Source organism: Lagopus leucura, unplaced genomic scaffold, assembly GCF_019238085.1.
Source record: "Lagopus leucura isolate 7727_CA_CO unplaced genomic scaffold, USGS_WTPT01 Super-Scaffold_100001, whole genome shotgun sequence".
NCBI lineage: Eukaryota > Metazoa > Chordata > Aves > Galliformes > Phasianidae > Lagopus > Lagopus leucura.
Genome location: NW_024962262.1, coordinates 37374433 through 37401119, shown reverse-complemented (window position 1 = coordinate 37401119; position 26687 = coordinate 37374433). Strand labels below are relative to the sequence as shown.

At 36.4% G+C, this 26687-nt stretch overlaps 1 protein-coding gene across 7 annotated transcripts in view; it reads left to right on the top strand.

Annotated features, from left to right (window-relative positions):
* Window positions 1-26687, top strand: part of FGF14 (fibroblast growth factor 14) — a 393469-nt gene that overhangs the window by 240200 nt on the left and 126582 nt on the right. For 2 of the 7 annotated variants that reach the window (XM_042867556.1, XM_042867557.1), the window contains one exon: window positions 17040-17076. The exons of 4 other annotated variants lie outside the window; for them this stretch is intronic. Coding sequence is in view for 1 of the 3 variants with exons in the window: in XM_042867552.1 (XP_042723486.1) it covers window positions 8247-8439 (193 nt within the window). In the remaining 2 variants the exon portion in view is untranslated. Of the gene's footprint in view, window positions 1-8246; window positions 8440-17039; window positions 17077-26687 lie in introns of those variants that run through there. One more of the 7 variants, XM_042867552.1, reaches the window with a different exon arrangement.

Genomic DNA, 26687 nt, shown 5'->3' with positions numbered 1-26687 from the left:
TCTTTTCTTTTCTTTTCTTTTCTTTTCTTTTCTTTTCTTTTCTTTTCGAGAAGCAGAATGTAACTTCTACCATGCAGATGTTGGTAAATATCTCAACCATACAATTTTAACTCAACTTTTAACTGGTACAAATAATTCTAAGTTCTTGCAGCAGTGCAAATAGTAGCAGGAAAATATACCAGTTTGTTTTGCAAGTTATTCCCCAGTCAATATATCTGTAGATAACTAGTGTAACACTGTCCACTGCTGGCAAATCAGATAATTGCACTGAGCATTAGAGCAATATGTTATTTGAATGTTTTGCTGAGTTAACAATCTTGATTGTAAAATAATAGTTTAGGTTTCTAGGTCACTGTAGGATTATCGGGTCACTGTGTTAGAGTATTCATGCTATTGCTGCTAATAATAAAGGCTATGACATTTGAGCAAAATAGAATAGCTTAGTATTATCCTGGTATTTTTGTAGAAGATAATATTTTGTTTTGTTTTGCTTTCATTTTTGTGTGCTTTTTTTTTTTTTCCTTAATAGTGTTAAGCACGTGCAAAGAAAATCCTTCTGTTAAAGAAAATATTGCAGAACAAAAGGAATGTTAATTGGAAACAAACAATAGCATCTAGTTATGCTAATAAAAATGGCATTATAATGTCAGATATTTCTGAATATCTAAATCACCTTTAAAAAAAGAGAAATTTGTATTTGTCATTAATTTATTCAATAGAAAATGCACTAAACTTGTTTGTTTAGAAAGAAGGAAACAGAGCATTCAGCTTTTTCTGAAAAAAAAAAATTAGCTGTGCCTGAACCCCTAATATGAACAGATCTCAGAGGAGAACAAAGTTTACCCTATAAATTTACCAAGATTGCAGTATACCTACTTATTCTCCATTCAGAGACTTACCTTGTCCTGGTCAACAGTACCCAAAGATATACATTATTACTCTGCCTCTAGAACAAGAATATAATGGGATTTTAGGGATTATTTTTTCCTTGTCTGTGTCTCCAAAATAGTATCAAATGCCTTACAAAATTTGAAAATTAATAGCAGATGAATTATAAACAAAGACAGTTGTTATTTTAACATACTAATTTCACTGTCAATTTTAGATTAGATAGCATAAAGAAGGCTATTTTCTTCTCTATGTTGATTGCTGTACCTGTGTGTGTCTGTCTGTATGTATGCATGCAAGTGCACACAGCTGTGTTCCCCTCACCAGTGGGAATCATTTTATTTACTTACAGGATTACTGGATTTATTTTAGGGGGAATTTCTGTTTCTCAGACTAACAATTTATGTTTGTCTACTAACCCTTGTTTTCAGCATTTCCTTTTAAAGCTTATAGTGTTTTTTGTTTTTTTTTTTCTCCTGACTTTCTGTGAGATAGCCAAAATCCAGTACCTCTCTTGTTCTTGCACTCCAGAAGTATAACATTATTACATGTTTTCATATCTGTTGTCGGGGAAGTGAAAATCCCTTATGTAAGGTTTTAAAACAAGTATTAGAAAAGACTTTAAAAAAACTGTCTGGAATTTATATATATACATATGGTTTCCTACTAACTTAAGTCAGAAGATGTTAAGTTCAATGTCTAAGCTAGAATTTATATATTGTATAATGAGTGGGCAGATTCTTTGCTTTAGAATGGTACTCAGAAAAGGCAGGTGAATGAAGTATTCCCATACCAAGTATCCAAAATTCTCTTAAACAGAAAAATCTTTTAATGTTAGTGAAATTTTACATATTCATATATTTTCTACTTGTATATTTTGGGTGTTATTTGTATTCAGTGGTGTCATTTATTTCACAAATAAAAAGACTAAAGGACCTGACTCTCTCCTATCTAGATGTTGGCTGGAATATAAGTATGTAATTAACTAGTAAATATTGTGACATAATGTCAAATGAAACATATGAAACAAATCATCCAATGAGTGTATCCATGTTTGCATTCCTAAAGCACTGTTATCCAAACAGTTGAGATTTTTTTCCTCTCTAGCTGGAAATTTTTGTATGATGGCTACTTTTCTGGAGGCCATAAATTATTTTAAAATCATCAAAAATCCAGGTGTGTGAAGGACCATATTTTTTCTGATTCCATTCAAGAGACTGAATTTTTTCATTGCAATCTTCTTAATTTTTTTTCTGTTTTAAAAGTGGGAATCCTTCAAAGGAAGGTATTAAGTCAAGCAAGTATAATCTGTATTGTCATGCTCTGTCAAGCTTATTGACTCTAGAGGATGATCACTGTAGGCTTAGGACTGGATCTCTGTTCTCAGAAATAGGGTTTCTTTCATTTCTGTAAAAAAAAATAGAGTAGACTCATATTGTAGTGACTTTCATTTCCTTGAAAAAAATGATGGTAATATCTGCTATTTATTTCCAAACTCAAGCAGAAGAAAACAGTCCTGTTGTAGCTTGATAAGCAAATGCAACAGATGTTGATTTACAATGACAAATTACCACAGAAACTCTTCACTGCTAATACTTAAAACTGCTCTACACATCTGTGAGGAGTAGAGATGGATGTTATTTTTTTTTTTTCTTTAATGACAGTTGTTATGTTTTGTCACTGGGGCATTGTCTAGAGGACACTGGTGGCAAATTTTTGGTTTTCGCTATAGCAGAGGTAAAATAAAAGACAGTGCATTTCTCATGTTAGTACTTAAAAATCTCTCTTCAAGGGGGCTATTTACTATGGAAAGTTAAAATCCTGTGTATCATTAGTACTGCAGAAACAACGGTGCATTTCATGTTTAATTACATCTATGGATTATGGATTTGTCCCTTAAAGTGATCATGGCTTTTATTTTTTTCCATTGTTGAATATTGTTTAAGAGACATTTATTGGAGATAAGTTTTGGGCCCCAATCCTGCAGGGCTTCTTATGATCTGTGTGCTGTTAAGAGTATCCTGTCAATCCAGGTGTTATCTTTTATTCGCCTAATCTCAGAAGAAGAGGTATCAGAACTAGCAGATAGATGATAGAATGAAAACTGGGAACACACATGAATGATGTCACTGGAGAAGCATTGAAAGTTAGGAGCTATAGTCCTATATATTATCTTGCTGAATAATTGCAAAAACAGTTTGAGAATCTCTTCTCACTATTCTCTGTAGAAGAATAAATAGTTAGGCAGGGGAAATGAAAGTGAAACTTTAAACAATTAAAACAGGTATTTTTTCTTGACACAGCACTATTTCTTAGACTCATCACTGCAATATAATCAGTGCTAAATTGAACAGGAAGAGGAAAGTAAAGTCGCAAAAGTAAAAGCGAGACTAACCAATTTAAAAACTATGTTATATCTAAAGAATAAGCCATTAAGTAAATTCATTGCTCTCTTGTGGATCATCCATTAAATATTTTATTCGGTTCCTTAAATGAACCTATATCTTTACTAGCATAGATATGTTTACTCCATTGAGTTGCAGACATGTCACAGGCCATGTTTGGAAGAAAATGATTGATGTAAAAAAAAAATATTGCATTAGCTAAACAACTGGCATTGAGCTGGTATAGTGACTTAAATGTTATGCATGTTGATGTTTAGTTTCCCATATCTCTCTGCATAATCAGTAATCTAATGTATGACTTTATTACATGGTGGGTTAATTTATTCTTGCACGTATATTATTTATGCATTAAGAGTTCTCCGAAGAACTTAGATACATACCACCAAGTAAGTACAGAACCTGTGAAGAAACTGTATAAAATATGTGATGTCCTGTAAAAAAAAAAAATAATATATATATATGTACATATATAAAACCTAGAACTTCTGAAATAATCAGTAAATTTTAGCATATTTGAATTTTGCTTCTTGAGTACATTGTAAATCTAGAGACTGAAAGGTAAGTGCTTTTGACACAGCAGGGTAAAAGTATAGATGCCCAAATTCTGAACCATATTAGCATATTTAATAAACTTCATTCTTAGTGCTCTTCAAAATCTAGCATCAAGTGTTTGAGGCATTCAGGATTTTGAGTGGCAGCAGTTCAGACAGGTTAATAGTAGTTTACAAGGAGAATAATAGACAAATTAACATGTGCAAAACAGATAAAAAATTGAATTAATTCAAACCATTTAAAGCTCATTGCATAATAATATTCAGCTTATTATAAGCATGGAATGCACTTCAACTTTCTGAAAAAAACATTTATTACCATAATTTGTGACTTCATATGTACATACTAGTCATGGTCACAAAAAAAGAACACTTTTTACGTCAACAGATATTTTTTAGATTATATATTTTTAAAAGTGAAACATCTACCAGCCTACAGAGTAAGCCTTTGGCCCTATTTCTTCTATCTTGTTCAAGTCATGAAGTTGGATATCTTCTAGCTTTGTGCTCCAAGAATATTAAATTAAAAAATTAAAATTTACTATTGCTTTCAAAAATCCAGTCTCCTCCATTTGTAAACACATTGCATACCTGAGGCAGATTGCAAGCATAGCACAGAATTTCTTAAAAAAAAAATAATAAAAAAAAAATTGCTTTTTCAGCGATACAAAACGATCTTCAACTCCTTAGAGTCTTGAAGAACTTTGAGGTTTACAATATTCAACAAATTCCTTCTAGAATATAAAATAAGATTAATTTGCATTATCATACTCCAGAGAAGTTAGCCAGACAGGAAAGCTGTGTAAACTTCTATTAAGCAATTACAATAAAAACTAGTTATCATGAAACAAGGATACGTTAAAAATGAAACCAGCATTTGACACTTACACGGCTCTCAGAGACATCATGGTATTTTTCTTAAGGTTTGATTTGTTGGTTTTTTTTGTTTGTTTGTTTTGATATAAGTAATGGTTTCAGGTTATCTGGGTGGAAAATATACGTAGGGGGAAACATACCACTAGTAATACCTTTTTGTTTATACTGATTTAAGAAAGGAAGAACAGTCTTCATGGCTTTAAATAATAAGGATGACAATTTTGATTCTAAAAATTTTGCAGTCCAAAGATCTAGGCTAGGCTAGGATATAAAGCATAGAACCTTATTTTTAAAAATGGAAACCCCTATGAAAACCTATGTATACCTACATATTTCAATGTAGCAAAAGTTATGACTAAGATATTTGTATTTTTCCTAATGCATAATCTTAATGTATTTACTAGTCTTTATGATAGTAGCTGTATTCTTATTTCCACAAGCCATTTGTTAGTCAGAACTTCACTCGGACTAAATTGCACACATTTTATCACAAGTTAAGACAGCAGATGGCTCTCTTGAGTTTTCTTTGCAAAACCTCATGCTGTAAACAACTGCTCTGCATTTTTGAGATGCAAGTATAAAGCTATTGTTTTTGATCTCTGCAGTAAGAAACGCAATTTGTCCTGTCTTTTTTGCCTCATCTTCACCTTCGTTCTTCCCTTTGGCTATCACTCTGATCATTATAGTATTGAAAAATGTTAGGGCTTTTTGGCAAAAGTCCAGTATTTGAAGGAAACCGTGGAAATAGAGTAGTAGATAACATAGACAGAATCGTTGGATAGCACAGGGGAGTTCTTACAGCAAAGGGAACACGAAACTCACTTTATGGAGAGAGTCTCGCAAAGAAAAACTTCAGGCTGTTTGTACGCCATTCTTAAAAATTCAAGATAATGGAGTGTTTGGCTTTGTTTCACCCTGCTTCTTGTTATTCACTCCTTTGTTTGGATCCAGGAGCCAGGTCGAGAAGGACTTTTCGAACTGCGTGCGTCCCGACACCTCCTCTATTGGTGGCGGGGGGTGACGCTCCTGGGACACCTGCGTTCAGTCTTACTGCCGCTGTCCTTGGTGCTGAAGCAGATCTGAGCAAGGAGCGGGAGGCCGGGACTGGGCTGGTGGGCGCTCCACCGAGAAGGCACATGGAAAAAGGCAAAGAGAGGACCTAAAGAACACAGCACTATGTCTTCTCTGCTTGCCACGATGTACTGCAAAACAATCTCAGTGAAATTTAAATTTGGAAAGAAACTAAACAAGCATCAAAAATCTAAAAAACAGCCCTCTCTCTAATTGCATTAGTTAAGGTAATTGTAGCAGTTGTAAGGAAATTGCTGCTGTGTAAAAAATGCCAGACAGAAAATCCAGTGCGAGTGTTTTAGCTGAATCTCTTTAGAGACACTTTCAAATAGAATTAAAACATATTATCCAGATCCGATTGTGCATATTCTGCTCCTAGTTGGTCTAGAATTAATACAAAATCCTTGTATATGTGAGTTCCTTCCATACACTTCTGCTCTTTGTATAAAAATAGCTCTTTGTAGATTAAAGGATTTAGGGAAATAATGGTCAATACCAGAGATGCTGAAGCTTCTATGAAAAAACAAGAACCTAATATTACCAACAGGTCCCATATTGAAAAGTTGGGAATTTTTCTAGATGTGTATTATTCTGGATGGATATTTACGCTTAGGGAGTTATTGCTTATAGGGAGTTGCTGTTATTTAGGTTCCTTGTCTGATTCGTTTGGCTCCCAGTATTTTATTTTTATTTTTTTAAAGAAACTCTAAAAACTAGAGAACTTTAAAAAGAGTATACATATCTATATCTACCTATCTCTATATATACATGTTATGTATATTTATTTTGTGATATTTGCCAATATAAAAAAAAAAAAAAAATCCTTTCCCTGCAGAATAACTTTACCTTATTTCTATGTAGCTACTGGCTTCCTTTTTCTATTTGCCTCTGGTTTGTCACAACTTAGGAAGTTTCACCATTAGACTGGTAGAAAGCGTGAAAAACATTGAATCCTTATTTGAAATGAGGAATCAAAGAAAATAGATGAGTTGTTGCATTTTAGATAGTATTTATTATGTGTAGCATATTGTGAACTCCTTGGGGCAGAGACTCGTTAGACTTTCTGTGTTTAGCAAGTTTAACTGCAAAAAGCATTTAGAAAGAATTTTACACAGTGCTGGTGATGCAGTGGTTGTGTCTGCTTGTGGATGATGTCTTGGGAAACTCCTTCAGCATTTCTGAAACCTTGGAAAAGAGTTCATGTTCTGAGTTAGAAGCCTGTTCGTGATCTCCTCTCTCAGACAATAGGCACGTGCTGGTTTCGGTGAAAGGTCCCCACAGCTGCCTAGGTGTACCTCATCACCCCAAATCTTTCCCATGAGGCAGAACCCCCTGGACCGTTGGATTGGTCCCGGTGCGGTGCGAGAAGGGGCCCGCGTGGGCCGGGACTGCGGTCCGCCCCCTTCGCTAACCGCTACCCCCACTTCTCAGCCTTGAGATCTGAGTTTCTCTCGTAGCGCTGCGCAACAGCCCCGCTGGCGGCCTGAGACACGGCGAGCGAGAGGGCGGCAGATCCGTGCAGCCCCCGCAGCGGCTCGAAGGAGCAGGGTGAGGTGTACGTGGTGGCAGGGAGTCGGTGAGAGGGCGTGCCAAGGTGCCTGTATGTGAGGAGGGTGCCTCTGTGTGCAGGGCCACGTGTGCCTCCGGCAGCGCCCGGCGCTGTCCTCCTCTGCCTGCGGGAAGCCCTGCACGGGGCGGCCCGGAAAGCTGAGGGAGAGCGGTGGTTGCTGGCGGAGGATCTGCTGGGACCTCGCCGTATGGCACCAGAAATCGGCATCAGAGGCACCCCCGCCCCTCTTCCTTTATTCTACCGTTCCTCCTCCACCCCCTTTCCCTCGCCGCCCCTCAGCTCGGGAGGACAAAAAAGCTCCAGCGGTGCGCGTGTGTGTGCGTGTGCGCGTGTAGGGAGGCTGGAGCGGGGTGGGACTGAAGAGCTGTGATTACAGCTCTCCCAGAAGGAGATTGCTCTCTCCAGATGCTGATTTCCGAAGCACTTGGCAATCATCAGGCAGGAGCCTGGAAGAGGCGGCGGTAGCCGCCCCAGCTGCGCCGATGGCAGCGGCGGGCGAGCGGGCGGTGGCAGCGCGGGGCTAAGGGGCAGCCAGGGGAGGCGAAGCCGCCGGCCCGACCGGGCGCCGCTCAGCGCGGCTCTGCCCCGAGCACGCCTTGCTCCGCTCCGCGTCGCTCCGCCCGCAGCCGCCGCCCGAGCGGGCGCCCGGCGCCGGGGCAGGGCGGGAGGGGCGGCGGGGCACCCATGCGGTGACCCGCGGCGGGAGCAGCTCCCGAGGGCCGCAGGGCAGGGGGGGCCCTCCGCAGCCGCGCCTCGCCCCGGAGGAGGCTCCCTCGCCCTCTCGCCCGCGCCCTCGGGGATGGGGCCCCGCCGGGGCTGAGCGCCCCGCCGCCCGCACCCTGCCCATCGCGGCGCCGGCCGGCGTGGGCGAGCCGGCGAACAGCCATGGCAGCGGCCATAGCCAGCGGCTTGATCCGCCAGAAGCGGCAGGCGAGGGAGCAGCACTGGGACCGGCCCTCGGCCAGCAGGAGGCGGAACAGCCCCAGCAAGAACCGCGGGCTCTGCAACGGTAACCTGGTGGATATTTTCTCCAAGGTCCGCATCTTCGGGCTCAAGAAGCGGCGGTTGCGGCGCCAAGGTGCGTGCCTGTGGCCGAACCCACCCGGGGGGCGGGCGGGAGCGGGCAACCTGTGGCCACCAACTTCCGAGCAGGGCGAGCCGCTGGCGCCCCGCTCAGCCCCTCCCGGGGTTCGCGTTGTGGCTGGGGGAGTCGGGGCTCGGGCACTTCCCATAGCGAGGTGACAGATGTAAGCGAGTCATACTTGATTGCACCTCTATCACCACTTCTCCCCCCCCACTTTTTTTTTTTCTTCCCCTTTTCTTTCTTTTGGTGTGTTTTTGAGGATGCATAGTACGCAGCACGGAAAGCTTTCCAAACGTCCGGTGTCTGGGATGGCAACCTGCCGGAGCCGTTGCTAATGAGTCCCCATTGATAAGCTGCCTACCTGGTTTTTCGGCGCAGTCTTCAGCCGTGCTACCCAGTGCCCGCTCCATGTTGCCCTAAGCAGCAAGAAACAGTAACTTCTGAACTGCCAAAGCAAGAAATATGTCATAGTTGGCAGCTTTGGGAGCCCATGCTTGCATCCCTTTCTATGTGTCTGCCTTCCAACTGCTCTTCCCCAGTTAAGGCCTATCAATATAGACAAGGAAGTCTGGCAAACAGTTTTTCTCCCGCATGGATCGCAAGTAGTCAACAAGTCCAAGATGTCTAAAACTGGTACCATGTGGTCTGTGTTTTGGCAGTACATTGTGTCAGGACCCTAGAAATAAAAGGACTTAAGTGACGACTTGACTACTTCCCTGGTCGTTCTTATTTTGTGATATTCAACAGTGTTCAGAACTGGTGATGACTTATTTTGTACTCATCCTGGGGAAACAAGTAGCTTTAAAACAAAATAATTGTGTCAAAAAGGGTGAAAATCTTAGATATAACTCAAAACAGGGATAATGCAGCCAGCGGTCACATAGAAGCTATACTCTTACTAACATTAGAGAATGCCACCATGTGTTGTAGATTGGTATGTATAGTATAATAATATTAAATCACCTCTATAAGTTGGGTTGGAAGATAATTCTAAGAAGCATAGTTAATGATCTGCTCTGATCGATGCCTCCTGTGCTTTTTTTTTCTTTTTTTTCTTTTTTTTTTTTTCCCCATGCTTCGTATTTGAAATATCATACATTTATACAATTAATCCATTTTTTTTAACATGGCTTTATTACTTAGGAACTATTCCTCATAACTTCTATTAAATTCTAATCTTGCCTCTTTTAGATAGAGCAGTGGTACAGGGATGATGAGTTATCACCATCCCTGCATATCAGTGGCAAAATCTATGCAGGTTTATTTTTAGGCAGTCAGCATATGAGCTTAATGATAAGACTAACGTATTTGGTTTATAATATTGAATTCATTCATGTATGTGATATTTGTTTATGAAAATAAGTTTAGAAAGAGATATTCTTAACTGAACAATTGTTCTGGACCACCTGTTCAGTCTTATTTGGTGGAAAACTGTGTTTGACTGTGCTGTTCAAGGAGATGCACTCCTCACAGTACTGAAATGACAAAAATTTTCTTAGGTAGGGTAGAGCTTACAATGGACTTTGAAACACATTTTTTTTTTCATTTCTTTCTTTCCCATAAGACACCTTGTGTCACGCTTGCATAAGAGAACTGGATTAGTATGCATCTGATCTGTAACCCATACCACTGATACAGATGATTTGAAAATGGATTATCACAACAAGGAGTATACACTTGTAAAGCCTGTAGTACGAAACCTGTGAGTTTATTTCCTCTAAGAATCACTCAGATGGAGACACAATCATGTTTATTCATCTTTTTTTGCTCAAGTCTTGGAATTAGTGCTCATCCTAGTATTCCTGCTGAGAGAATGCTATCACACTTTTGACTTCATATGTTCATCACACGTAGTGTGATATTTGGGGTACCTGTGGTTTCAGAGACGTGTTATTTAGGAGGGAAGCTGTAGAAACAAACAGAAGTCAATTGCTTTAAATGCTTTCCAGTACTTGTTAGCTTACCTAAATAAATGATTGTTGAATTCTTCACTGAAATTTACTGTCAAACACATCCGAACAAGTCTTTGCTAAGCAAAACAGGATGCATTTCAAAACATCTGTTGTCAGAAAGGCACAATGGAATTTTGACAAATAGACCTTATGTGGATGATATACAAGGTGACATGAGAGCATTGTGGAAATGAGCTAACCGAGATGTGACAAGCAGTCCGTAGCTTTTTCACGTGGAAGTACAGAAGAACATATTAAGTATTTGTTACATATACCAGCAAAAGCTAGGCTCACAGAATGAAGTGCTTACTTAGTAAAGTACTTTCATATGTAAAATAAATGTTTTTGAAATAATCAGGCAACAAAAACCAATGATGTCGCTTTTTAAATTCAAAATACACATTTATTCTTTTCTGTTAATTTACAATATATGCACACAAGATGTTAGCAAACTTTTGAAAATACACTTTATTTTTAAACTTTTCCTAAAAATGCTCATTAATACTCTTCCTGGGTGTGATTAGTGTACAATTCAAGTAATTATAGATACAAGACAAATTAAAATCTTATGTATCCATAACTAAGTGCATTTTTTTTTCTGTCATGATTACTGATTTTTTGTTCATAATTTGTCCCTTAAGGACATAGTAAAATATCAAGAGAAATACATTTTGAGTGACTAACACTTAGGAAAGGTAGTGTTAAAGATAGATCCAGAAACTCGCTCAGGGTAAAGGGTAATACTTGTATTAGCTTACATATTGGCTCTACTGATAGATGCAGTGGGAGTTACAAACAGCTTTTCTAAAACTTCATCAATGAATTTAACTGTCAATCAAAGCGATTTCTGCAGAGGACTTATCTGGTAAGCTAACAAGTGAATGAAGCCACTTTCATTCACCTTAGGCAACTTTGATTTGTATTGTTTAGTATTATGATATTTCAAATTTCTTTCAACTTCTTTTGATTCTTCTTGTCATCTGATGAAGAAGCCACTGTCATTAATTTCCATGAAGCCAAGATATTGCTTGACATTGATGCCAGACGTCAATCAATTATAAATCATCTGCTCCTTCTAGATGAGAAATTGTTCAGTTCTATTTGTTTCCCAAATTATGTAAATATAATCACAATTGGGATACTTGGCAGATGAGATGTTGGGTTGTTATGGGAAATAACCTTATAGAACCTGGGACTATCCATTAACAAGAGGAAACAGAATTAAGTGCTTTACCTCTTGCTACTTCAGTGCAAGAGATTAGAAATGTATGCTTATTTCTGCTGCCAATTCTGACTTCTTAGCCTATATTTTCATCTACAAATGTAGCTTCTTTGCTCATTTGAAAAGATCATCATTTGGTTAATTAAGTCTCTTGAGATTATTTTATTGGAAAATATGCAACATTTAAATCAATTAAAAACCAAGGGTAGTCTTTATTGTTTCTCTGTGCTTCTTCCACATTCAGACTAATAAATTTATACTTATAGTGTATATATGAATTGAATGACTTGGCCTCTTATTTTTAATACTAGTATTTATTAATATTTATGAGCAAGAGAGACCCAGGGAACATGTTCAGAAAATACACTGGTTAGATTTTACTGCGTCTCCAAAGAAAGCATTTTTGAAAAATTCCTGAGTATATCAAGTGATGTCCTGAGGCAGATGTGGGAATGGTCCATATTCTCAGATGTAAAATAATTCTCCATTTACATAGCATCTGAATAAGTTTTTAGCTCTCCCAAGTGTGGAATGAAAAGGAGATTTGTGCATGCTTGTGGAGACACCTAATTTCTTGAAACTCAGGAAAGTGTACATTATTCCAATCATTTAACTTCAGTCTTTGGATGATCTGTTTTTTTGGTGTTTCACTGGACCAAAACCTGTAGCTTCACTTTCCTATGTGACTGTATTCAGAATTAGTTATTCAGGCAGTTCACTAAAGCACTTTGCATCATCTGTGACCTAGAAGATGCATGTCTTTTTGCTGGACATTTAACTGGTATTATTTATTCTTGAATACTTTTATTCTAATGAGATTGATTAACCTACAACCCTTCTGGAATTACAGACCTAATTTTATCAATATATATCTAAAATATACGTATATCTTTACTGCCAATCTATCTGAAGGATTGCATGATCATCACTAATTAATAATGTACAAATGGGCCATTTCTCATGTAGAATATTCTAAGCATATTTAAAACTCATTTTTTAAATATGTATCTTGCAGTTTAATAGACAGTGTCAAGTTTTTTTTTTTTTCCCATGCATTCAGTATTTCACATAGATTCTGTGTTTGCTAACAGAGGCTTTAAAAGAAAATATAGTGATGGCTGGACTGTCATTCTCTTATACTAAATGGTCATGGTGGCTCTAAAAGTGAAGAATGACATGTTTTTGGGAAGAAATTGGGAAAAAGAACTTTGAAATGGCAAACATAATTTGGGCTATTTGGGCTTGAATTCCTTGTTTGTTTCATCTGTAAAGTACAGTGTGTTTTTGTTTTTTGTAGTTTTCTGTTGGTTTTTTTTTTTCCTTGATAAACACTTGCCCTCATTTACTTGCCTCAAGACTTTTGCATACCTGGGGTATATACAAAACTGGAGAGAACAACATTTCACTTTTCCTACTAACAGTCATTGCTTTTCACTCTTTCCAATTTGTAACTGCTGATTTAAAAATTTATTTGCAAATTAACTCTTTGCTGTTGTGTAATCTTGCCATATCTCCAAAGTTCAGGGAGTTCTGATCCACAGGTAGCAATCTGTCTTTGTAAAGTGTATCAGTTATCATACCTATTAAACTTACATATTATAGAAATAAGATATCTGGTAAATGGAGATATTCAGGGAGATTTTGGGATGTGCAATTTCTCACTCGTAATAATGTAGTGATGGATATGTTTTAGGTGTTGTCAGGTTTCTGTGCTATTTTTAAAGACTTAATAATATATAATCTATTAGTGGAAGTCCTGTATTTTTCAAGTATTGAAGTATTCATTTGATTCAAATAAAAAATGAGAGCTTAAAATCATTTTGAATAATGAATTTTTAAAGCTGTAATTTATGAATATCAGAAATAAATTGAAATATGAAGCTAATTAAAAATGTTTACTGCAGAAAATTTTTCTATTGAAGTATTTTTCTTTAGATTCCAAACTTAGAAACTTGAATATATACAGAAGGGTGAGATTAGATGCTCATTTATTTGAGAGTATACAGAAGCCTATCTTGCTTGGTTGTATGTAAGCTCATTTTATCTTTGGCAAATAGTAGACAGTGATATGTAGGAAGGTACACCCCAGTTCCATTTATTCTCATTGTGTCATCAGCTTTTTCTGAATGTCTTTGAAACTGCTATTTTTTTTTTGTTTTCTCAAGTTATTAGTGCTTAATCAGATCTTACATTCTGCCACACTCTGAGTGGTGTGAAAATGGAAAGAACAGATTACACTGCATTCAATGTTTGAAAAAAAAAAGAGAAAATTAGAAAAGCTCTGAATTTCTCTATTGAGGCCTAAAATCGGCAACCTACTTTTATTGCATTGCAGATAATATTTCTGCATATTTATGTTTGCATTTCAATTGTATTAATCAAAGGATCACCTTGACGTGATAAAGTTTTGATCTTACAGTGTATTTTTTTTCTGGGAATGAAAATAAAGGAACACACCTCTTCCTGGTGCTAAGACAGAAACTGGCTTTTGGTGCCTGGATTTAATAATACTTTCTTGGAGCAAGAGGCAAACGTAGTCAAGTTTAGAGCTCAAAGTCTGATTCGGTGTTACAAACACACTATGATTACAGCATACCTTTAAATAGATGACATCACTTAAATTGATGTTTCAGTAAATGAATAAATATAAAAACAAAGAAAACTGAGAACTTTGCTCTTTCAAAGAAAGACTAACACAAAATTGAAAGAAATAAATGATAAAATGTTGGTATAAATTTTAAATGTATGTACGAAGTAGAAAAACATAGAGAAATTTTGTTACCTCAAGGTTTTCAGTATGCAAAGTTGTTTCAGTTGCTATTCACAGTAAAATGGTGAATATAAGCTAATAAAAATTACACTGTTTGTTTAAGTAAGGTCTATATAGATGAAGCTGGACCAAGTTGACTGGAATGGGAACGTGAAATATATCCTATCTATGCTAATTTCTAGGATGCAATGAAATTATTTAATTAAAATCCATGGTCTTTCTTCTAACCCATTGCCCAGATCTAGACAATTTGAATGGCATTGGAGGTACTTTGCTTTTACAGCACAGGTTTGGATTGCTGATGGGCACTAATTGGCGTAACCAAATGATATAACTCAGTGGGGTTTTTTTAAGTATCATCAAGTACATTATTCCATGTAGGAACGTTTCTGGGTTATGAAACACAAAAGAAGTCTTTCTCTCTAGAGGTTAATAAAAAAAATAAATAAATAAATAAATAAATAAATAAAAATTCCAAGATGTAGCCAACGTGTAGTTGTACTTTGTTACTGTGAAGCCTGCCTCCACAAAACATGTCTTCTTGGTTGCAGGAATATTTTAAGGATTAGGGCTTTTTAAAATGCAAATGAGAGAAAGAAATTCATTATAGTATAATTTTTTAACTAGCCCATATTTTAATGGTTCATTGTGTAGGTAAAGCTGAATAGAATTTCATGTCCCAGTGACAAAGGACTTTTCAAGCCTCAGGGTGTTTTTACTACTGATTTTGAAGCCTCTTTGCAAAGAGACAGGTTAGACTGACTTAAGAAAAGGTCAGCAGGTTTCATCACAGTGGAGATTCTTATGAATGATAAACCTAGAGGTAGGAGCTGCTGCCAAGGTCTTCTTTAGCAAACTAACATGACACAGATATTTACAGTTTAGTTTGGATGAGAATGTGCACTTCGAGAGCATTGTACTGATTAAAGTTCTTAATTACCAGTATTTTTTACCAAAAATACGAACCTTTTATTGTAGGATTTTCTATCGTATGAATGAAAATGTTTTTGAAATGCAAATATTTGTTTCAAACTTTGGTGATAATAAACAGTATATTTTTGGTTTAAATGTAACTGTGTGTGTAATCATTATATATCTGTAGTACCTATATTATGTTCATGCTTTTCTTGAAAAGCGTATTTTCACAGTAAGCGCAATGAGTAAGTCTATTTCAGTATGATACTTATATTTTCTTTGAAAGATTTCTAACGCATGACAGCAAACTTAATTTTGTGTATGAATTTTATTAGTTATTCCAAAAGGCTAGTCTGTTTATTAGAGACTATGTTAGAGACTATGTTAGAGATTATACGCAAATTTGATGTTTGTGTGGTTTTTTTGTATATATGTTTTAATCTATGATTTTTCTTTTTGTGCTTCAGAATAGTTTTCTAATGACTTGATATGTTCATAATTGCGATGAAGCAGGATTTTTCACCAGTGATTCTTTCTTGTAACCTAAATTCTGTAATTCATAGACTATAGTTCATAACTTTTTTCAAAAATTTGCAATGCTTACTGAATAGTTATTTGCACACTTAACTGCTTTATGCATTGTCAATGTCCCAGCTTAAACAGATGCTTCTCTAATTTTCAACTGCATAGTTTATGTATAACTGAGACTTGAATTCCTGAGCCTTAATTAGTACTTTGTATCCCTTCATACAAAATTCTGATGAGTTGAAAAATTTACCGCTGTTATCTGTATTCCAGTGACTACAAAATAAATGAACTCTTGAACTTCATTGCTCTATTTCTTTATTTCACTTTTCTTGCTATGTAATCAGAACAAATACACATGAAATGTGTAGTATTTTGTTCTGAAGAGCATTTTAAATTGTGATAGTTGAGCCAACAGACATAAGACCCCAGCTATAGAATCTCTTTTTTTATGTAAGAGGTTTGCAGAGCAAGATGGCTTTCCTGGATTTTAACTAGGCTCCACATGTTCACTGCAAGCCTTGTCTGGCTTGACTGATCAGGCTTGTACCTGAAGTTGTACTTCTGGCATTAGTCCATTATACATGCTCTACACTAGGCTTTTGCTTGCATGATTACAGGATGAAGACTTATGTATGTTGATCTTTTCCTTCACACATTTGGGGATACACAAAAAAATAATAATGGATTTATCCTGCTGTTAATATCTTCCCATGATCTTCTCACTTATCTTGGATCATGACTATGTCAAGAGATGGGACTGATCATAAGATACCACAGGATGCCTTAGTAATTTGTAGATAGAAAACTGTTCCTGAAGTTGAAAAGATTGAGAGAGCATCATCTTTAACAATGAAGGTAGTCTAAAGAAATGCAAGTCTTTTTTGTTTCTAATACACGTTCTTTAACTTAGCTTATGTATGCTTTAATAAATTGAAATATGTGAGTTCCACCTAAGGAACAAGCTTGAAAATTATTGCCAGTCAAATACATCAGCAGCAGTCTTCTCTACTGATAATTTTTTTTTCATTTCTTTAATAAAATGTTTATCTCAATCTCCAAACAGTCTGGCGCACAGATGATTTATACCTTTTTAATAAATGTTAAAAAATGAAGCCTTCATTATTAGCATAGCTAAGATAAACAATCTGGTTTCTGAGAATCTCCTTTTTCTTCCTTTTTTTTTCTCTCTGAAAATGGATTTGCACAGAAGTTCCTTCGCAGCTCAAGTCTTCTACATTAGATTGGTAAATCCCACTTCGTTATTGCTTCTACTAACATTTTAGTTTTCTAACAAGGAAGAACGAACTACCATTCTAATTCTGGTGTCCAAATAATTGTGCTAAAATAAGTGAGAGGCCCGTTTCCAGAGAGCCTCAATAATGATTTTTACTGGCAATTCTTAAGAAAAAGCAGATGCAGATTTTTTAATCTAGCTCTACAGGTCAGATGACCCCAAATTTGCAATTTGTATACAAGTAAGAAAATTAGCATTTTTGTCCTTTTCTTGGATGTAAATTTTTTCAGCAAATTCTGTTGTCTAAGTAGCTTGTAGGTGTTGAAATACAGTGAGGATGTGCTGTTACTACTCTAAAAACAGATCTTTTGATGTAATGCACATGATTCTGGAAATCTTTGTGAAGTTAGAATGTAATGCTCTGTAAATATAAAATATTTTTATCATAATCAGTACAGTTAAGTCCATCCATCTGCAATATCTGTTTATCAAGGTTTTGTGTTGAAGATATAATGTTTGAAATGAACCAGTAGCATAAGCAAACAATTCTGATGGCTTATTAAGGTTGTTTGCTAGTTTGCTGGATGTTACCTGGCAGATTCTATTCTATGTTTGTTGTGGATAAACAGTCATGAATTTGGAAACTGATATACTAAAATTCAGTTTCCTTGCAGAATTCCAATAATATCAATTAGCAAATCTGGTGTTTGAGCATCCCCAATGGTACATGCATAGGCTACATGGTGAATCTGATCTTAAGAAATAATATGTTTACACGTAAAGATTCTTAACTGTGTGGATTTTTCTGCTCATTACTAACTTTGTATCATGTATTGCGTTTTTTTTTTTTGTTGTTGTTGTTTTTATTATTATTTGCAGTTGGCTTTTTTTTTTTTTTTTTTTTTTTTAAAATTTTCTGTTGAAAATTTTTTTTTTTTTTTTTTTTTAACATAGCTATGGTACATAAATGTAAGATAAGCCTGTTGTCTTCCCTTTTCTAACAAATACTTAAGTAGCAAAAGGATTATAAGTATTTAAAGGGGAAACGCATTGCTAGTAATTATTGGAAGTGCTAGTAAATTACTGATGCTGTTATTCCAAAAGCACTCACAGCTATTTTGGCTAAATGTTAAGAAAATTAAACAATGTTGATGTGTGGAAAGGGTATGTTAAATGCATCTAAGCAATTATGTATAGATTAAGTGAAGATGTAAAAAGAAAACTTTATTTTTTTGTAATTTGCTGATATTAGTATTCATGAATTGTTTGGAGCAGTTATATTTGAATTTAGGCTTCTTACTCATGTAACTAGTGTGATTAACTTCAGTTCCTAATTACGGTAGGGAAACCACCAACTTTCAGAACCTAAAGAATCATAAAAGTTTTGTTACTTTTTAGGTATCTTTGTTGCCATTAATCATAGAAAAGGTGACAAGAAAGACTACAGATAGGACTTGTCATATAAACAGTATTTCTTTTCTATTCATTAGCATGTATTTTTTTAAATAACAGTTTATGTTTATAAAATGGTGTCAGTTCCAGTTGATTTCCAGATAGGTTTCTACTATCACATGCAAACAGTTTTGGTATGTGCTGTTTTATCTCTAAAGCAGTGCAGCTGTAACACCTGAGCACTAATGGCACAGCTCTCCTCCTGAGTCCAAAAGATTGCGGCATACAGTGTTCTTTTTTAGAGATATGTCATAGATGTGTAGGAGGTGAAAAAATGTTTCTTCACTTCTGCCATAGTATCAGCAATGTCTCACACAGTGGTTCTAATATGTTGACAGCTCAGTGAGTCCTGAATGTCTTCATTTGATTGTAAAGTTGAATTTTAATCCCTGTGAAGGCTTTTTTTTTTCTTTTTTTCCTGTAAGTAGCATGAAACTTACACAGTTTTGGACTCCACTGCCCACTATCACAGAAACTGAAGTGTCTTTAGGGGACAACTATTGAAATAGCAGGCTATTTTGGTCTTGTGTTCTTTGCTAAGATTCAGGAGAAAATTTTCACGAAAGACTGGACCTTATTTTTTTTGAGTACTGGATGAAATTGGACTTTCTGCATTTGGAACGTGTGATTTGCTATGTTGATTCTCCTCTCTCCACTTGTTCAGTGATTTTTGAACAGCTGTTAAGTAGTTGGTTGGTGAATTCATTTTGAATATTGTTGGTTTGTCTGGTTTTTTTGTTTGTTTGTTTGTTTTGTTTGTTTGTTTTGTTTTGTTTTCCTGGTATCTAAGCTCATGTTTTAGTAGAAGATGAGAAGAATGAATTAATTTTCTTTATTGGGGTCATTCAGACCCTGTATGTGGAGCAGGATAGAAATTTTCCCATTTGCATTCCCACAGGAGAAATACGAGCTCCATAGCTCTGAAAAAATCTTGCCACAAGTTTTTCCTTCAAATTTCAGCAGAGGCGTTTCCGAAAGGATACAAAGTAGTTCTCCAGACATCACAATACTCAATACAAAGTTACAGGGATTTATTTCGTCATCCTTCAGTGATACTTATGTAAAACTGAAGGAGAGATAGCCACGATGTGTTGAGCTGTTGTTCACTTATCATATCACAGAATCATTCAATGGTTTGTGTTGGATGGTTCCTAAGATCATATAGTTCTTACCTCCTTCCATAGGCAGGGATATTTCCCAGTAGACCAGGTTGCTTAAAGCCCCACCCAGCCTGGCCTTGAATGCTTCCAGGGAGGGGGCATCCACAACCTTGCTAGGCAGGTATCATAGTGATTACATGCCACTTATAATTGGGTAACTATTTGTCTGCAAATTAAATGTGAAAAATGTTGGAAGGGAGAGAAGTTGTTTTGACTTTCCTAGCAGCAGAATGTGACTCTGGTACATAACACATGCAGATCATCTATGATATTAGTCGGACTCGATGATCTCTGGAGGTCCCTTACAACCCCTACAATTCTGTGATTCTGTGATTCTGTGATATTAGATCATAGAATCATAGAATCATAGAATCATAGAGTGGCTTAGGTTGGAAGGGATCTCAAGGATCTTCAAGCTCCAACCCCCCTGCCACAGGCAGGGCCACCAACCTCATATCTAATACTAGACCAGGCTGCCAAGGGCCCCATCCAACCTGGCCTTGAACACTTCCAGGGATGGGGCATCTACAACCTCTCTGGAGTTGCTCCTCTGTATGACTGTGGCAAGTATATGTGATGAGAATGTTGCTTCCATAAGCACCTGAAATTTTGGTAAGGATCTTTCTCCGGTGTCGATGTGGCCATAATTATTCTTAACTCTGATTTGGCAAAGATTAAACTGCTAGAAAGCATGCTACCTTGTGCCTACATTTTGAGACCACGTAAAAAACCACCCCAAAAATAGAGAAGTGTTTTGCGGTTTGCTTTATAAGCAGTTCCTTACTGTAGAACATAACAGTGCTTTGGAACTGTGCTGGCTGCCTAAAAGCTGCAGCTTGGAAATCAGAGTAGTAGGAGTATAAACAACTTATTAAACAAAGCTGTCATCTGGGAAAACAAATCACCATTTAGTTTTGGAGGGTTTTATACTGCTAAGCATGCTCTATTCTCTATTTTATCAGAACAGTGATTCCAGTCACATTTGATATGCACATCCTGTCTGGGCAGGACTATTTAGCCATATTGGTAAGATATCTCATTACACAAGAGAAAAGAATAAAATGTGTATCAAATCTAAAGAAAACTACAGTAGATTTATAAAGCAATGAAAAAGTACTGTAACATGAAACAGACAAGCTTTAACTTTTATTTTACTAGTTGTGTAATTCCTCTTATCTGCTATGCTCCTACAATTTTATGTGTGAAAACATAACCAAGGGGAATAATAGTTTGTTTGTGATACAGTACTTAATGGCAATTATGTAATTTTGGTCAGTGGACTGGAGCTGGCAGCAAAGTCAGGTTTCACTATGAGTGAAGAGGCATTTAATGATGAGCAGTGCTGGAAATTGTCTGCAACAGCTCTGAAGTGCAAGCTTATTACTCTATTCTCACTGTATCTCTCTGTGTTCATTCTTCTTACAGCTTTCTGCTATTAAAATTTTCAGTTCTGTGAAGGCAAAATAAACTGTAATTACTTGGTTCTGGTTCTGTTAGGTAGGAAACTGCAACTGACTCTAATTTAAGTTTATATAGATTTTGATAAACAAACTCAGACATGTTGAATCAATTTCCCTGATTTCTATAGGTTTAGAAGCTATATGTATCTTTTAAGGCTGAGATTCACATTTTGCCGTCTTGAGCTGAAGATTTTGCTTTTCATTCTGTTGCTGTACTTAGCAAAGGAGGCTTTGAGAGCAATTACTGCAAATTAGAAGTAAACCTGGCAGTGATGTATACATGAACAGACTTTTGATAAAGAAAAAGTGCGTTTAACACTTTGCAGAAAAAGCATATTTATGTGCATTAGTTGCATATGATTCTGATGTCCTTCTGGTCTTCTTTACATTTGTAGGTTTTAACAGTATAGCTTTATCATCACAAACTTCAGTGTTTCTAATGCTCAGGATGTTTATGACACAACCTTTTATGACCTCTACACCTGACCCCTTTCTACACTACTGCTGAAATGTACCAGTGAGCAATGATCTGATCAAATTGCTAATACATCCTCAATATGGTCCACGTTGCTAATTTGATTTTATTTGCTAACAGCATAGAAGGAACTTAGTGGAATTTCGCAGGAGATATCTCATCACTACCTAAAATCCCATAATCACTCTTTGCTTTCATTTTTAATCAATCTTTCCATTTCCATTTCCAGATTTTTTTTCCTTTCCTGATTTCCTACTTCCAAGTGCAGTTAGCTGACAATGAAAGTCTACTATACTTCACTGTTGGTGGTCCTTAGTAGCTTCATGCTGTTTGCAGTAGAATGTGATATTCCAAGGGAGAAGGATCTCGAAAAGGGTACTAAGTGATGGTGCAAGTCAATGACTTGGTGTAAGTTGAGAGAATAGCACTGTTTTGGTAGAGTTCTGAGCAGGGAAGCCATGCAAGCTGCATAAGATGTAGTGAGTTACAGTCAAAGCTGTATACTGTGTTATTTATTTTCTGTAATTCGTACTTTGAGGAGAGAGAAAGATAATATTTCTGGGAATGTTTGTGTTCATCCTTTTGAGAAGCCAGAATGACCCTAGTACTAATTTTATAAATTCATTAACTGAGAGGGACGGTTATAACAAACACATCCTTCCCAGTAATCTCACAGATAAAAGGTCATTTATTTCACAATTTAAAAAGAATAGAATTTTCTACAGCACTAAAATAGATAATTCTTTCCAAAGAATAAAACCAACACAATTACTTATCTTTCTACATTTTAAAGCTGAATCTAAACCATGTCTTCCTTTAAGTTGACATTCATTTTAAATATACCAAAGTGTACCTATTGATTCTTTAAACTGTAGTCTGTTGCAAATAAATACTGAAGGTTTTCATTTGAAATGTATTTTATTTTTTTCTAAGTGTCAATGATTAATCATTACTTGTTTCATAAGAAATTAGACATAATTTAACATATAACTCAAATCATTCTCTTGGTGGGTGTTTTATTGACTTGAATCTAAAACAAACCATGCTCAGCATTCAGACAGATTTCAGTACATTGCATTGGTTATCTAGCATACATTCTTAGAGGACCTGTTCTATCAAGTATAGGTTAGCATGCTGAACTTCAGATGTTGAGGTACAGCAACAAACTACCTTTAACATCAAGAGCTGTGTAACTTCAAAACTTTACTCATCTTTGCAGTCATTGTAAGTAAGCAGAGCAAAGTATGGTACATAGTTTAGCAGCTTTACATTTAATTGAGGACAGCGATAGTAGGCTTCGCCTTTGCTGAAGAGAATGGAATGGTGCATCTGTGTTCATGAAAAATTTGAGATTAGCTATTACTATTATGGCAGATTTGAAACTCTGCCCTGCTACAACTCTAGAGTCTCAATAAGAGATTCTTCAGAAAATCTAGGTAATTAATTTTGTGACTTATTCAAAATGGTTTTTTGTTGGGCTATATTTAATTGCATTTTGTTTTGCTCTTTATGTTTGTAACTCATTGCTCACTGGACTGATATTTTTATTTTATCTGAAACAACTTTACTCTTCTATCAGGTTTGGATAAGTTCCAAGCTTCCATCAGTACAGAACACTTTTGTTAAAACTTTTTGTTGGAAAAGTGTCTTGAGGCAGGAGATTTTTTTTTTTATTGATCCCCAGGGTGTATCAAACAGATGTGGGCTGGAGCACTCTTCTTTCTACATAGAAGTTTCAAGTTTAACTTCCTTTTCGCTTTGGTTCTGACAAAAAGGCTTTCACCTGTATCTCCACTGAGAATACTTACTGCCAGATTGTTAGTTATTCCTCTGTGAGTAACTCAGGTATTTTTTTTCCCTGGATGAACTGAATGCCTGTGGCACTGTTATACACTGTGATAGGGTGCTAAATGTTTATGCAATCTGCTTATTGCTTCTGAAGGATCACATCAAGTTATTTTTCAACAACTATATAAGAAAGATATCTATTCAGGATCAGAGAAATAATTATTTTTCTGGAATGCTGACAGTCTGTTCCCCCTCAGGTACACCTTTAGTGAAACATTTACTACTCCCATGTTTTTCTTCAGACTTCTGTTATCCCCTCAGACAGTCATCTTAAGTGCTTTGGAGAGAACCAGAATTACTGAGTAAAGACATTTTCCTGCTTTCCCTAGGAGGAAATAGTTTTCTGTGTAAGACAGCATTTATCTGAAAACATTCTGCTTTCATGGTAGCATTTCAGAGGGTTTTGACGTTGATCGTATTCATACGACTCACATTTGGCAGAGAAGTTTCAGTGCAGTCATCTACTACATCATGAATTGTTTGTTGTGGTCATTTAACATTAATCAGAATATTTTTTCTGGGATATTTTTATTCCACTGAAGTTGCAGTATGCTTTCCAACCCATCAAATGTTGGTAGCCATGAAGTTTCTTCTGAGATTCACTCAAATCACATATTGTAAATGTTTCCTACATACATACAGCAATACTTGACCATCTTACAGGTTCATATTTTGACTATCATGCAGTCAGTGAAAGAAAAGGTGTCATTTTGAAGCAAATGGCTTCAGTGTTTGTGAAGGGAGCCTTGGAAGACTAGATCAGATATCTGCTAGACTAGAAAAGTTGATGTCTCTGCTTCCAAAGTCTAGTCTAGAAGAGTTTGCCTGAAGAGAGCTTAGATCCTTGAAAATACTACAGATCCCAAAACCAAGCTCTTGATATCTCCTAGACAGACTCTCTGTTAGAGTGTGAGACTGAGCCGCTGGGGGACCTGCCCTTGCACTGGAGTGGCTGCTCTGCTTCTTATAGTCCCCAGCCCTGTAGAGCTGAAGAGAGAAAAGGATTTTTTTCTCACAGAGAAGCATGGCTTATAATGAAGAAGGAGTGCTTTATGGTGGAAGAAGTAGATCTTAATTTTAGCTCTTATCACTAACGTTTGTCTTCATTTAACACTAATAGAGTACAGACAATTTTTGTGGAAGAAACTCAAGGCATTTAGTTATTTAAGAGATTCTGAAAACTTCAATATTTTAGACATTTGTTGGTGTCCCAATACTATATAAGGTAATCTTCATATTGATTTCCAGTTTAGATCAGCTTTAATTGTCTCAGAAGATTGAGAGAAGTCTTAGGCATCTTTCCAATATGTAAACACTGCCACAGAAATGCTTTGTGAGTTTTCAAAGGGGATAATTCCGCTGAGAAATTATCTTTTCTGAACCACGCAAATCCAGTAGTTAGCATGAGTTGCCCAAAATATAATTTGAAAGCAGATTATTTTATTTAGAATTGTCTAGAAACTGTTGATGAGGGTGTAATTTATTCTCCTTCCAGTTGCATTCATCAGTACATATTAAAGTGCTGAGAAAAGATTTTATAAGCTGTCATTCTGCTACAGAGATAGAAAGCTTCTGATAATGCGTATTTTTGCTGACATCCATTTATTTTATTAACGGTGACAAGCTTTCTTCCCTTGCCTCAACTCCCCTATTTGAAGCTACTCTATTAAAACTCTTCAGTTTCTCTAAACGGTGGGAATATTACTGTTATATTATACCAATGAACACATTCAGTTTAACGTAAATTCAGGGCAGTAACTGGTCTCTGACACGCTTGTAAATTGTGGTTTCTGTCTACTTGTTAACTGTATCTTTTCCGGTCATTGTACATCCTTCTGTACAGCGTTCTGTACAGGGGTTCTATATCCTTGACTGAGGTGCAGAAAACCTCATTTTTATTGCCACTTTGGACATCCTCCTTGTGCTTCTGCTTAGTTATCTATAATGTGAGAGTGATACTGATTCTGGTGTTGAGGATCTGCCTGGGTATCTGTGGGCAGCTAGAACTCATAGCAACAAAAGAGTTTTCAAAGACAGGATTGTGGGACAATTAAGAGAAGCTAGAAGCAATCTGGATTAAGCCTTTTGTTTTCAGACAGATATTTTCTAATTTTTAATTATTTCTTCTAGTTTTGAAGTAACTTTTAAATTTGAATTATAAGTCAGTTTAACCTTAAAATAACAGTATTGAACATTTTAAATGAAATTTTTGCTCTTTGACTAAATCATATAGTTGTGATATGAGAAATGACTTACATTTTTGTTTATTTATTTTAAAGTGGAGAAATCATGCAGCATTGCCCACTTCAGTCTATTAGAGAAGAATGGCAAAGCTTTTAGTCTGTTTTTTGCTGCTTTTTAATTTAATTTAATTTAATTTAATTTAATTTAATTTTGTTTTATTTTATTTTTCCTTTAATTCTTGAAGAAAAATGTGGCCCTTTTGTTTTGGAAACAAAGGCTAGCTGTCCTATTTCAGGCATCTCCTTGTGATTTGAAGAATCAGATATGTCTTTCTTCTGTTGCAAATATAGTGACTAACATCACTGTTCCCATACATCATGTAGACTTCTGTCTTTAGCACTGGGTTCTCTGTCCATTCAGAAAGAAATTCAGTGCACACATTTGTGAAACCTAAAGGCATACAGTGTAAATATTTTCTAGCTGCTGTGAATAGTTTCTGAGCTGTGTCAATCCTGTGTAACATGAGTTGCTACTAATTCTCTACTTCATTGTCACGAGGAAACATCTAAAATTTAAAAAAAAAAAAAAAAAAAAAAAAAAAAGCAAAACCCAATAAACATCTCTCTTGCTTTGGTATTACAGTGGGCAAAATCCCAATGATTACCTCAGATAGGGAATGGCCATGATCTTTAGAATTCATTGAAATCAAAGTCGTTGCTCAGTTGCTTTCCCATGTTTTGTGCTCTCTTTGCTGCTTTGCTATGTTCCCTAGAAATAGCTAAAGTTATACTCTGATTATAAAGCAGCAGAGTTCTGGTTTGTTTGCAAAAAAATGCACCAGAAAAACCTGCTGTAAGTTTGTAGCACAGAACAGCTGCAGTGTGAAAGCAAATGGGGAGTGAAGAAAAAGGGGAGGGTGTTTGCTGCACCAGAGGCTGCGTGCTGCCATCATGTCACCAGAAGCATGACAGTATATTAGTCAGGGTGATGAGAGCTTTTAACTTCTCTTTCCGCTTTCCTGGTCTTCCTTCTCTGGTAAATC